At 47.6% G+C, this 15147-nt stretch overlaps 1 protein-coding gene across 1 annotated transcript; it reads right to left on the reverse strand.

The window, feature by feature from the left end:
• Positions 1 to 1410: 1410 nt before the first annotated feature.
• LOC120930625 (zona pellucida sperm-binding protein 3-like) lies at positions 1411 to 11368 on the reverse strand. The gene is made up of 8 exons (XM_040341801.1): positions 11199 to 11368; positions 8543 to 8646; positions 8286 to 8463; positions 8091 to 8211; positions 7919 to 8010; positions 7222 to 7355; positions 4074 to 4287; positions 1411 to 1441 (listed from the first exon to the last, which is right to left on the reverse strand). Exons 1-8 carry the CDS (start codon positions 11366 to 11368, stop codon positions 1411 to 1413), a joined length of 1044 nt encoding a protein of 347 aa, XP_040197735.1.
• Positions 11369 to 15147: the final 3779 nt, after the last annotated feature.

The following is a 15147-nucleotide window of genomic DNA, read 5'->3' on the forward strand; positions in this document are numbered from 1 at the left end:
CCAATTTGGACATTTTCACTTAGGGGTGTACTCACTTTTGTTGCCAGCGGTTTAAACATTAATGGCTGTGTGTTGAGTTATTTTGAGGGAACATCAAATTTACACTGTTATACAAGCTGTACACTTACTACATTGTAGCAAAGTGTAATTTCTTCAGTGTTATCACATGAAAAGATAATCAAATATTTACAAAAATGTGAGGGGTGTACTGTATCTATATAGAAAGAAGGCCAATAGTGTTTATGGGCCCTTTCTCACGGACATGTCCGTGTACGGGTTCTGCTTTGCTCAGCGGGGATCACTCCGTCGATCCCCGCTGAGCAGGCAGATGACAGGTCTGTCTCTGCACACTGTCAGAGCGCCGCTCTGCCCTATGAGGGGGATAGGATGAAGATGGGCTGTGGAGTCCACCTTCATCCAATCCGCCAGATGGATGGAAAATAGTGTTTCCATCCGTCACACTTGGGGGAGTCGTGTGTCAGTGGTCGGACATATCACCGCTGACATCCGTGGCTCCCTCGAGGTGTACGGAGCGTCCGTTTACATCTGCCTAAAAAAAACTGACAGGCGGACCTGAACGGTCCGCCCGTGTAAAAGGGGCCAAAATCTTTATTTAAAAAGAACTGAAATCTACTTGACTGGTGTAATGCTGATATGTTAGCTGCCCTGACCATTACTTACTAAACCAATGAAACACATGACACTGTCTGGATTAAATGGCCAACAAAAATTGTATAAAAATAACTTTTTCTATTCAAATTATATATACATATATAATACACACAAAATACATATATATATATACACACACAACACATATTTATAACCAACATATTTTAACCAGAAAACATTTCACTGCTACGTCTGAGGTTCCTAAAAGAAGGTCCCACTATTTCATCGACTGACCACCACCACAGCATCCTGGCCCCTTTCTGCACAGGGACAAATGCATACCTCCTTCTTGCACCTTCAGCTTGATGTTCGATAGTCCATATTACCAGTTAGGGAAAGGTACCCATACCAAGATAGGTCCCAACCCGTACCACACCAGCAGGCCCGGACTGGCCAAAGGGAATACCGGGCATATGCCCGGTGGGCCGCATGTCACATCTCTCCCCAGTGTAACATGCAGGGGGTCCAGAACTGTTAGGGGGTGTCTGTGTAACAAACTGTGGGGGGGCTGTGTAATGTAAAGGGGTCCAGAGATGCAGGGTGCTGTGTAATGTAAAGGGGTGCAGGGTGCTGTGTAATGTAAAGGGGTGCAGGGTGCTGTGTAATGTAAAGGGGTGCAGGGTGCTGTGTAATGTAAAGGGGTCTCGCTGCTTAGTCTCAAATGCCTGGGCCTATTTTTTATCCTAGTCCGGGCCTGCACACCAGATATATGTAAATATACCATCACCATTCCGACCTTCAGGAACCAGAGACCCCTGCCAACAGCACCCTGAAACAACAAAACAAAAAACACACATACATCCATTCAACTGGTAAATGAAGGGAGGGAAAAGCACTACAGCTTGTATGTTACCTCTTCCACTTTCCTTCCTGAATGATGAGCACCACCCCTTTGCTCTAGCCACATGTACTGAAACAACTGCCTTGGCCCGCCCAGAGAGCTACAAACTAAGTATCCCCACTTCCTGTTGCACCTAGCTACCCCCCAGTGATGCGCCCCTACACTAAGCCGCAATGCAAGTATCTCCACACTGGGTACAGACACCTCACCATCATACATTTGTCCGGATTCCCTTAATACCCATAGTGCCAACAGTCCCGAATTTCCCAGGACAATCCTGAATTTGGGACCCTTGTCCCGAATTTAGCTTGTCCCGATTATTTTCCCAGGATTTTGCTTTTGTCCCAGGGGGAAGAAGAAAAAAAAAAAAAAAAAAACACAGGAATGTTTTAGGAAAAGCGGGCTACAAAAAGATGGCCACCACAAGGATTATTTCCCCTTGTGCTCAGTGAAGAGGGGCAGGGCAGCCAACCAGCTTCTCCCCTCTCCACAGAACACACACACAAGCCGGGAACTGCCAGGTACTGTAGCTGCCGCGCTACACAGATCACTCTGTAAGGAGGGCTCCGCTGCTGCCAGGGACACTGAAGTAAGAAGGGCGCTGTTGCTTGGGGACACAGATCTGTAAGGAGGGCTCCGCTGCTGGGGACACCCAATGTAAGGAGGGCCTCTGCCTTTGGGGGCACCTGATGTAAAGACACTCTGCTGGGGGCACCCGATAAGCTCAAGGCTTCCACTGATTCAGCATTATGGTGAGTTAAATGGTTTAATTTTATAATACAATAAAATAATGCGCTTCAATGACCAGACACCATAATAACCATGGTGCCAGGATGATTAAAGCGCTAACCCCAGGTGTTTGGAGTATCTTTATCTGCCGATTGCTAAACTTTCTGGAATACATATTTATATTGTGGTGTAGGATCTGGGTCCTTCCTTCATCTCAGACTCTAACCACAACCCCCTTTCCAGCCACACACACCCCGAATGGGCATCATTGTACCCCTACCTATAAAAAACAAAAAAACAAAAAAACAAAAAATCAGTGGGTGGCCCCACCCCTATATAAGAGCCGTCAAAGCAAAAAGACAGCAGTTGCCAGGAGGCCTTCAATGGAGGTGGAGATTTATCAGGTCTGGGCTGCATGATTGAAGATGGATGGACATCACAGGACACCCCCCCCCCCTTTATTTAAAAAAGCAATAAAAAAAAAGTGTCGGTGTGTGTCGGTGTGGGGGGGGGGGGGATAGTCCTGCGATGTCCAACCATCTTCAATCATGCAGGACATCTCAGAACACCCCCCCCCACTTATTTTTTAAATAAGGGGGGGGGGGGGTGTCCTGTGATGTCCATCATCTTCAATCACACTGCCCAAACCCAAGAAATGGCTGCCTCCATGGAGAGGCCTCCCAGCAACTGCTGTCTTCACTTTGACGGCTCTTATATAGGCAAGGGCAGGGCCACCTGCTGATATTTTTTTTGGGGTCCAGCAGGTGGCATGATTGATGGACATTTCTCTAATAAAAGAATTGTCAAAAACTGCTGTGGTTTTTATTTTGTACCCATTCACATTGGAGGGGTAGCCGCGGATCTCCCTTGTTAAAGGGGCTTCCAGATTCCGATAAGTCCCCTGCCCTCAGACCCTGACAACCACCAGCCAGGGTTGTTGGAAGAGGCTTTTGTCCCCATCAACATGGGAACAAGCAGCCTGCTCATTTCCCTCTGGTAATGATTTGGGAGACCACCATGCTAGATTATATATATATATATATATATATATATATATATATATATATATATATATATATATATATATATATATATAAAAAATATATATTTATTTTTTAATACACACACACTTAATCCTGTGCATCTCCACGCTCTCATTTAAATAGCATCTCAGGTGTATGATATGTCCTAATTCTGTAGAGACACACCCCACCATGTAAGCAGCTTTAGTGTGGAGTGGACTTGAGCCATGATTGGTCAACGGCACCCAATCATGGCTCACAGCACATACTGTGATTTGGCCAAAGCATGCAGGTCAGGTGCATGCTTTGGCTAGTCAGCAGCCATTAATGCACTGCAATTTCACAGTGCATCATGGGGAAATTCATGGCGGACAAACTTGCTGCAAGCACCCCCATATATTCTGCAAACACCCAGTGTTTGAGTCGAACTTCCATGCGACGCAAACATCGGGACCATCCCCAAATATCACTACTGGATAAAAAGGGGATACTAAACATGGTCTAATTTCAGTGTTATATTATTACTTTATAATAGTTCCAATAAGCGATGGACTTACCATAAAGGACACATTCGATAAAGCCTTCATATCAGACCCCAAACTCCATTAGTATTGTCAGTAAGGGTTGTCTACTATTAACAGTATCTTTGGGTCGAAGATGCCGATGGCATGTTAGACAAATCTAGGACTCAGAAAAATACCTTTATACCAATAGTAAGAAGTCCATTTCAGGCTTGCAAGCTCATAACATTAAAATTAAAAATCAATAGACGATGATTAAATGGAGTTTTTTTTTATTTTTTCACTGACAGCAGATACTGTGGCTTTTTCAGAGACTTCCCAATGAACACTGTACACACCATGACAACAAGAAGACTAAGACATCCGACAGCCACCAACACCCAGAGCTCCGCAGGGGCAGACTCTTCCCTCGTCACTGCAGCCGCAACATCCCTTTGTGAAGGTCCAATCACAAGCAGAGGTCCCAGAGTGGTCACAGTTTGTCCCTCTTCTGTGTGGGGTTCTTAAGAGAAAAGTGAGAGATCAATAGACATTTCTGTACAATTCCATGCAGTTTTGAGAGTCTGCAGTCAATCTTAGCTTTTACACAAATATCCAGCAGTTGGCACCCATTTTAGACCCTCAAATCCTAAAGTTGTTCCTTCAGTCAATATTGGGTCTCTCCCTCTCCAAACTGGACCAGTTCTAACTTTTCCCTACTGTCCAAGGGACCTTTTAGGTAGAAGGGAAGGTTGACCAACCCCTTAATTTGTTAATCTAGGACACTACAGCAAAATACCAGCATTCAGGATCCAAGCCAATACCCTTACTAAGATTTCTTGAAAAGTTATTCAAATGAATCCCCATGGACCACTCTAGGTTAAATATATTTTTTATTTTAAATCTAAGTAAAATCCCCACTAGAAAAGAATGTGGCTCCCTAGATCACCACCTTTTCTGTGATAGGGTGTTATACACCGTTTTGCCCACAAAACGTCAAGTAATCTATAGGGGAGCTCCCTCTCTTATAGATTAAGACCCAATGCTTTCAATCCCCACCCCCCTTATATTAATGTAGCGGCCTGCTACTTTCTAGCTGGCGCTGCTTTAAATTAAGAGGGTAGTCTGAGAGTTAGTTGACTCAAACTGATATTTCACAAAATGTGGTCCTCTGTTCCAGCCATGGCTGTACTGCGAGTGACCACTGTTGTCTGGGGTGCCGTTACCACCCCAGGCCGAGGGTGGCAGCAGTCAGGTCAAGGTGTTTTGGGTGTTCCCCTTCAGCAATCAGAGTTGATTGTCCCACTGTGCATGCTGGGGAGGAGTACTTAAGGGACAGACATCACTAGTCCAGGGTCATCGATCCTGGGTCTGTCGTCCCACCACCCCGGTGTGTGGCCCTCCTGGCCGGGGGTGCGTGTCCATTGGCTCTGAGACCATGTTGGTCCGGAGTTGTGATCTACTAAGTAGGCCGGTAGTCAGACTTGGTCTACGCTTGCAAAGTGGTCCTGAGCTGTCCGTCCTGAGGGAGGAAGCCACTCGATGAAGAACATGTCTTGGAGAGCACCGACAAAGAGGCTGGTAGCTCAGGAGAGGCCTTAAACTTCATCGAAGGACGCATCATTACTGAAAGGCTGAATGATGGTCGCCTGTCAGTTCCAAGTTCAAGAAGAGATCAGGTGCTTAATCCTGTGCTGAGAGAATTTTGGACCGAATGTACCTCCATCTTGGGAAGGTCTGTGACAGACTTTACCAGGATTCTGTGTGACATCCTGGCTGCTAGGTTAGCGAGAGGCTATCCAGGTGCACAATACCCACTCTAGCTATAGTGGCAACAAAAGCTGTGTTGCTGGAAGCAGGAGTGTTTTCGAACAAAAGTTACACCTGAACCCATTACCCTTCCACCTCTTCAACTACTACTTTTATTCTTTTACCACGCTGGGCACGCACACTGTGTTCCCAGTGACGGGTGCGCGCCGCCAGCGGCGTGCGCCCTAGAGGCTTTGAATGACAGGTTGTCATATGACGTCCTGTCGGAACAATAGAGCATACCGCCCACCGTCATTTGGCGACGGGCGGGTGTTAAGTGGTTAATGTCCCATCTCATGTAATCCGGGACATCAGTTCTCAGTCACCCTATGCCCAAAAGGGGCACAGGGTGAACCTAGACCCAAGAGTTACTAGTGACGCTGGCACAGGAGTACCCCTTGTCCTTCAAAAGTCTCTGGGTGTCATTCTGTTACGCTTCCTTTCTGGGTTAACTTTGAGTCCCCCCCATTGAACAAGATTAGCTTCTTTGGATCTGGCTCAAGGACCTAGACCAGTGATGGCGAACCTTGGCACTCCAGATGTTTTGGAACTACATTTCCCATGATGCTCATGCACTCTGCAGTGTAGTGGAGCATCATGGGAAATGTAGTTCCAAAACATCTGGGGTGCCAAGGTTCGCCATCACTGACCTAGACCAATAGCTAGATTCAGTAAGAGTTAGGTCGGCGTATCAGTAGATACGCCGACCTAAGTTTAAGTGTATTCTCAAACAGAGATAAACTTAAACCTAAGATAGGACGGCGCAATCGGTCGGCGTGGAATATGTAAATCACTAGACACGCCTATTCACAAATGTACGCTCGGCCGACGCAGTACAGATACGCCGTTTACGTAACGCATTATCAGGCCTAAAGTTATTCCATCAAATAGTTGGAATAGTAATGTTAAAGTATGGCCGCCGTTCTCGCTTCGAAATTCGAAAATTTTACATTGTTGGCGCAAGTCATCCGTGACTAGGGATTTACATCATTTATGTCCACGTAGAAACCAATAGGCCCGTGCGGCGTACGTTGCCGCAATGCACACATATGTAGGCGGACGGCGCATGCGCCGTTCCAAAAAACGTCAATCACGTCAGATCAAGCTCCATTAACATAAAACACACCCCCTCAGCCAAATTTGAATTAGCCGCCCTTACGCCCCGCCCGATTTACGCTACGCCGCAGTAACTTAGCAGGCAAGTACTTTGAGAATCATGTACTTGCCTCGCTAACTTACGGCGGCATAGTGTAAACTCGCTACGCCGCAGCAAAGTTAGGACACCCTTTGTGAATCTACCCCCATGTGTCCTGCTCCATCATAGGGAAGGCCTTTCCTAAATAAGAGCCATCATCCGATTGTCGATCAAAGATCATACCACTTGCTATCTGAAAAGCGTGCAATGTGGTGGAGGGATTTGTTGCGTTTGTGAATCATTGGCATCACGAGAGGACTTTTTCGCGTTTATGCTCATTATGAACTTTCATTTAACGCAGCCCTTTTCTTTACAGCACCCCCTTTTCTTCTTTACAGCACAATACCAATTTGATAGTCATGTCTAACATTACTCCAATAGCCATTAATGTACTCACTAGAGATCACCTACATTCATAACATTGTATCTAGCAGCTGCCAGTTAATAACTCACCATCCAAGACGTCCCTCTTGCCTCTTGGCCTTCCAAATCTGCCCCTTCCTCCAGAAACCAGATTAGTAGGGTTGCTGCAGGTGCCTGTACCACAACACTGGCAGATACTGCTGGGGCCCTCAACTGCAGACCAGCTAGAGAAGACAATTGTTAGACAAGTCTACATTTAGAAGCAAGACTTGAAGTTCTGGTGAACTAATGCTGTAGAGTAGCATTTGTTAACTTCTTGGGGCCAATGCCTACCAGGTGCACTTGGGTTACAGCAACAAGTGCTTTTATTAAAGAGGAATTAATATGAAGCAAACTGCACTGACAGACTCTGAATATCCATCACCAACTGCCCCCACTCCTGGGAGAACAAAAAAACCCAACTATAGCTGTAAAGCCATCCAGTGTGCATGAGGGGCAGCGCCAATCTTGTTGGGAAGGGCAAACACCAAGGAGTCTATTCCAAAAGCAAATGCATGGTACAATATGGATCATGCTGGCAGCAGGTATTACCATTAGCCCATGGATGATTTTTCTCCATATCATGTACAATGATCGATGGCCAATTTCGCATTACAATCGGCTGTTTATACCATTTCAGAAATCCACCTCGTTATTGGTTCAAAGTCATTGTTCTAGGTAAAGTACCACAGAAATGTGTGCAATAATCCATGGAAAAACAAGCAACCATTTCAGGTTACCATCTCACCTTTGTGTGGCTTTGCTATAGGAACAGGCCTTGGTCATGGCATCAGGGACCTGGGTGGTTGCAGCAGCTCTCAGGTAACAGGTTATGTAGATCTGGATTGGGAATTATTTAAATTAGGTTATCAGTTCTTACAAGGCACCCATCTGTATCAGTCAATGCAAACTGTCCTCACCAGAGAGGCATCATTTCCTAGAAATCGGAAAGCATCCACTGTGAACTGGAGCTTGTCTGGCTCAACCCTCGGGGTGATGAAGGCTGAAGAGGCGTCATCTTGCATTCCATCAACTAGACAGCTGTAGAAAATGGTCAGTTAAGAGTGGGGGTCATTATGGCGACAAACATAACCCCCCATAAAAAAAAACCATACCCATTTTCTTCAATGAGGCCATAACTAGGAGAAGAGGTGGGATCAGGAGATATGGTGGTCACACATCGGTCAACATACAGGATCAGCCCAACGTGGTTCTGAGTGTCCACAGAGGCCTCTATGTAGAGAATATCTCCAAGCTGATAGATGGGAGAACTTCTAGGGCCACTCCAGTCCTCTATAGACAAAACAGGAGATTACATTGTAAAGTTCAGACAACACCCCCCCCCCCCAAATATTTTCTTTGCTTAACTCACCAGTCATTAGCCTCAAGGAGAAGGACAGCCTCTCTTCTATGGACACTGTGGTGCTGAATGGAACCCATGTTGGCTCAATGGCTTTGCTGCTCACATTGGCATGCCTATACAGAGAACAGGAGTGTCAGTAATGAACCACAAGTGACATGTTAATTTCAGAGAACACACACACACACAACTTATGGACCCATTTAGACTTTAGTATCAAAATGGTTTGCCAATACAAAATAAGAAATGGCTGCACCTCACGTGGGCACCAAGTAAAGTTTATTGGAATATGAAAAATACCACCAGCAGTGGTCAAGGTAGAAACATAATCAAATGAGCTGCCAATACAACCATGACTAGGGCAGCCGGATAACTTACTGCACCAACCAACACAAATACATATACCCCTTAACTCTCTATATAAAATGACCACACTGACACCTGCTGGATTAAAATGGCCGGTTCGGCCTTTATTTAACAAATTAACCAAAATAATTATATATATATATATATATATATATATATATATATATATATATATATATATATATATATGTATATATATATATATATACAGGGAGTGCAGGATTATTAGGCAAGTTGTATTTTTGAGGATTAATTTTATTATTGAACAACAACCATGTTCTCAATGAACCCAAAAAACTCATTAATATCAAAGCTGAATATTTTTGGAAGTAGTTTTTAGTTTGTTTTTAGTTTTAGCTATTTTAGGGGGATATCTGTGTGTGCAGGTGACTATTACTGTGCATAATTATTAGGCAACTTAACAAAAAAAAAATATATACCCATTTAAATTATTTATTTTTACCAGTGAAACCAATATAACATCTCAACATTCACAAATATACATTTCTGACATTCAAAAACAAAACAAAAACAAATCAGTGACCAATATAGCCACCTTTCTTTGCAAGGACACTCAAAAGCCTGCCATCCATGGATTCTGTCAGTGTTTTGATCTGTTCACCATCAACATTGCGTGCAGCAGCAACCGCAGCCTCCCAGACACTGTTCAGAGAGGTGTACTGTTTTCCCTCCTTGTAAATCTCACATTTGATGATGGACCACAGGTTCTCAATGGGGTTCAGATCAGGTGAACAAGGAGGCCATGTCATTAGTTTTTCATCTTTTATACCCTTTCTTGCCAGCCACGCTGTGGAGTACTTGGACGCGTGTGATGAACATTGTCCTGCATGAAAATCATGTTTTTCTTGAAGGATGCAGACTTCTTCCTGTACCACTGCTTGAAGAAGGTGTCTTCCAGAAACTGGCAGTAGGACTGGGAGTTGAGCTTGACTCCATCCTCAACCCGAAAAGGCCCCACAAGCTCATCTTTGATGATACCAGCCCAAACCAGTACTCCACCTCCACCTTGCTGGCGTCTGAGTCGGACTGGAGCTCTCTGCCCTTTACCAATCCAGCCACGGGCCCATCCATCTGGCCCATCAAGACTCACTCTCATTTCATCAGTCCATAAAACCTTAGAAAAATCAGTCTTGAGATATTTCTTGGCCCAGTCTTGACGTTTCAGCTTGTGTGTCTTGTTCAGTGGTGGTCGTCTTTCAGCCTTTCTTACCTTGGCCATGTCTCTGAGTATTGCACACCTTGTGCTTTTGGGCACTCCAGTGATGTTGCAGCTCTGAAATATGGCCAAACTGGTGGCAAGTGGCATCTTGGCAGCTGCACGCTTGACTTTTCTCAGTTCATGGGCAGTTATTTTGCTCCTTGGTTTTTCCACACGCTTCTTGCGACCATGATGACTATTTTGAATGAAACGCTTGATTGTTCGATGATCACGCTTCAGAAGCTTTGCAATTTTAAGAGTGCTGCATCCCTCTGCAAGATATCTCACTATTTTTGACTTTTCTGAGCCTGTCAAGTCCTTCTTTTGACCCATTTTGCCAAAGGAAAGGAAGTTGCCTAATAATTATGCACACCTGATATAGGGTGTTGATGTCATTAGACCACACACCTTCTCATTACAGAGATGCACATCACCTAATATGCTTAATTGGTAGTAGGCTTTCGAGCCTATACAGCTTGGAGTAAGACAACATGCATAAAGAGGATGATGTGGTCAAAATACTCATTTGCCTAATAATTCTGCACTCCCTGTATATATATATATATATATATATATATATATATATATCCCAAATATATAAAACAACAACATTTTAAATAAACATTTTACCATTCCTTGGTTGTCAGCCCCCTGACAACCCACTGATCACTCTTTTTGGGCCTGTGGTACCCTCGTAGCTAACAACATGTCCCCAGTCGCAACCACCGCCTCGAGGACCCTAGCTGACCACAGACCCACCCACTTCTCCCTGGTGGTCCAGACTGACACCAGACCACCGAGGAGGACTCAATCCCTGAAACGTGCCCCTACCGTTGTACCCAACCATCCTTCTCTTTAGAAAAACGTCAGGGCACACACCGCCACCGCGGCACAAGTGAGACACCTCACACTTGCGCCCGCCGCCAAACGAAAAAAGCCCTCCTGATGCCCTCCTCCAATCCCAGGGCCCAAAGATCGATCCCGACCGGGTTGAGATGCACCCCATCCCCTCTCAAATACCTCCAGGTCTCGACTTCGAGTTCTGAATGGCGAACTGCCACCCCCCCTTGTTGGACTACAAACCTGCCCACCTCCCTGTTTACTTTAATACGGGCCTTATCCAACCTTTCCAGCGACCGAGCCTCCCTCCACGCCATACGAGCCACAATATCTGACCAGACTATGATTAAGTCGGGAAAAGAGGCCCGAAGACGCCGAAAATCCCACTGGATGTCCTTAATGACCTGACGCATAGGACGAATGCCCAGGTCATTCCCACCCGCGTGTATTACCAAAATGTCCGGTACCCGGTCTAAGCTTGCGCCCCTGTGAACCTCCGGTACTACCTTCTGCCACATCAGGCCCCGGATCCCAATCCACCTGACCCTTCCTTCCTCCCTGGGCAAACCCAGCTGTCTACCCCCGGGCTTGACATCCGCCCGCCTTGCCCCCCAAAAAACAAATGAATGTCCCAAAATCCAGACTAGGCATCCTTGGGGATCTGAAATGACAAAATTGAAAATACCTAGCAAAAGGCCCCAACTAACACATAACATGACATATCATAACCACATCAGTCAACATATTCATAACAAGTGAGGACGAACATACAGTCTATATCTGTTAGATTCCCATCTGCCAATCCGCTTTACAGAATCTGCAGGCAAACCCCACCTTGACGCCTCCGTCGCTGCCCCAATGCGAAATGAGTGTGCCGAATACTCCCCTGGTACCAAACCTCCCTCCTTTAGACACTTCCGAAAAACCGCTGTAAATTGGAACCTCGACAAGCACTCCCCCTTCTGATGCACAAAGGCGGCACCATCTCCCCGTGGGCGAACCCCCAAAAATTGTCTTACCGTCACCACTGGGCAGGTTAACGGGCAATGCCCCCGAAATAACTCCACCCTAACTCCCTTCCCTTGCTGATCCGTTTTTGACCGCCTAATCCAGATCGCTACCGACTCCTCGGAGCACTGGATGTCCCGAAACTGTAGGCCACCCCCCACCGCCTTGGAAGGAGACACTATTTCCCCCACCCTGAATGCCCCAAAAAAGGCCAACACAAAAACGGCCCGGAATAGTATCTGCTCGTAAGGTGACGAACATACCCGCCCCAGATTTCCCAATACCGTATCCAGAACTGCAAATGAGACCGGGCGCCTGGAATCCCTGGAAGGACCGCCCCTCCCGTATCCTCTCAACGCCCGGCGCACCACAAAGGATTTTGTAAAATCCTTGAGGCCCGCCATTTGGAATAAAAACGCCAACGCCGACATTTTTTTACCTATGGCTGCTCTCGAAGTGAGTGAGTGAGTGAGTGAGTGACTTATATAGCGCAGCAAATGCGAACTTAATCGCCTCAAGGCGCTTGACATCCAGAGTCGTACCGGTCCATCAGAAGAGGTGGGTACCTTGTTCATAATTGCTGCAGATGAAAAACAAAACTAACGCCTGCACCTCCTCCGGGTCATCCGACCCTCCTACCTCCTCCCTCAGCGCGCCCCATTCCTGCCACACTTTGGAATATGCCCTCCATGTTCCCTCGCTGAGCGACTGCCGTATCAGTCCTGCGGCGACTCCAGTGCAATGGCCCACAACTTCTGCGGGCAAGGCTCTCCCAACCCTTCGGCCTCCGGCGCCAACGTCCGAAACTCTTCCCACTGGAAACGAGACAAAGCATCCGCCAATCTGTTATCCACCCCGGGAATGTGCACCGCATAAATCAGAGCATTTATCCTCAAACACTTAAGCACCAGGTAACGCAGCAGCCTGATCACTGGGGGGGAAGATGCCGAGATATTGTTAATGGCCCACACCACCCCCATGTTGTCGCAATTGAAACGCACTTTCCTATTCCTGAGAGATTCCCCCCACAATTCCACCGCCACCACAATGGGAAATAACTCCAGTAACACCAAGTTGCGAAGGAAACCAGCTTCCTTCCATGCCTCCGGCCAGGGCTCAGCGCTCCACCGACCTTGACAGTAAGCTCCGTAACCCACCGACCCTGCCGCGTCTGTGAACAACACCAAATCAGCATTGCTGACCGGTCCTGTTTGCCACATCGAGCGACCATTGAAGGAATCCAAAAACGTCCCCCAAACCCTCAGATCATCCCTCAATTCAGTGGTCAGCCGCACAAAGTGGTTCGGCACTCGAACCCCCGCCGTGGCCGCCGACAACCGCCGGCTGAAGATGCGCCCCATAGGAATGATTCTACAGGCAAAATTTAACTTTCCCAACAAAGACTGCAGCTCCTTCAACCGAATCTTCCTCTTGACCCGAGCTACACTTACCTCACTCCGCAGCGCCACCACTTTTTCCTCCGGCAACCTACACTCCATGGCCATGGAGTCAATAGTGATCCCTAAGAAAACCAATTCCGAAGCCGGGCCTTCCGTCTTGTCCGCCGCCAAGGGAATGCCAAAACGCTCCGCCAAGTACTGCACTGTGCCTAGCAACACCCCGCAACAGCGGGACTCCGGGGGCCCCACACACAGGAAGTCATCCAAATAGTGGATGACGGAATTCACCCCCGCCACCTCCCTGACCGTCCATTCAAAGAATGAACTAAAAGCCTCAAACAAGTCGCAGGAAATGGAGCACCCCATCGGCAGGCACCGATCAACGAAATATTCACCCTGCCAGTGACACCCTAACAAACGCGAACTGGCGGGATGCACCGGCAAAAGCCGAAATGCCGATTCGACATCCGTCTTAGCCATCAGGGCACCCCTGCCGTATTTCCGAACCCAGGAAACAGCCGCATCAAACGACATATAGGTAACCGCACATTGCTGCGGGTCAATACCATCGTTCACCGAACTCCCCTTTGGGTAAGACAGATGATGAATCATCCGAAACTGCCCCGCCTCCTTCTTAGGAACCACCCCTAGCGGGGACACTATCAAGCCCGCTAACGGCGGCTCCGAAAATGGGCCAGCCATCCGGCCTAGCGCCACTTCCTTGGCCAATTTTGCCGACACCACTCCTTGATGGAGCAGCGCCGACCTCAAATTCCCCGACACCGGAGGGACCTCCAGCATCGTACTAGGAATCACGAAACCCTCCCTGAAACCCGCTTCCAACAGGCCCGCTGCCGCCCTATCCGGATACTTACTTAGAAAAGGCAGCATCCTTCCCAGTCTCACCGGCGTCAGTCCCTTTTCCAGCGCCCTCTCCGGAACGTCCTTTCCCTTGTTTAAAACATCTGTTAAAGGCGTGTGTCCCCCCACATCCATGACCCGCCAAACCTACAGGTTCCGTCATTGAACTGCCAACAGACCCCTTTCTTTTTAAGGGCCGGCGACCCCCCCTGGAAAAGACTGGCTCGCCGGCCTGGTCATCAACCTCATCCACAAGCTGATGTCCTTATGGTCCCACCGAATGGACGGCCGCACTGCCTTACGCTGACGAAATTGTTCGTCATACCGCAGCCACGCTAACCCCCCATAAACCCTATGCGCTTCATGAATGGCATCAAGGTAACAAAACAGTGCGGAGCAGTTCTCGGGGGCCTTTTCCCCCAATTACGCTCGCAAAAATCGCAAACGCTTGCAGCCAATTCGCAAACGTGCGTGGAATCAGCCTGTATCTGCGCTTCTCCTCCTCATCTTTTTTACTCTCGTCCGGTTTTACCCGGTCGAGATTAAATTTTTCCAGCGGGAGCAGTGAAAAAATTTCCACAAACTCGTCTTTCCCAATTTTTTCCCTCACCTCCGGCTTCAGGTGGGCCCCTAGCGGCCCCTCAAAACAAATGTAAATCTCTCCCCTTGCCGCATCGTCCAACCTCACTTTCTCGCCGTCCTTGTCCTTGGCTTTCCGCGCCGCTGCAGATCCCTCGCTGTCCTTCTCTGTCTGCGTCCCTGCAACTCCCGTTGTGGGTGCTGTCTGTGTGGGGGGGGTAACCACAGTTACCTGCGCTGCCTGCAAGAGGGGTGCTGACCCCGTGGGGAGACCCACCTGTGCGGGAGGGACCCATGGACTCACCGGGGCTGGAACTTGGGGGGCACTCCCATCTAACCTGCAC

The sequence above is a fragment of the Rana temporaria genome, chromosome 3 (genome assembly GCF_905171775.1).
Source record: "Rana temporaria chromosome 3, aRanTem1.1, whole genome shotgun sequence".
NCBI lineage: Eukaryota > Metazoa > Chordata > Amphibia > Anura > Ranidae > Rana > Rana temporaria.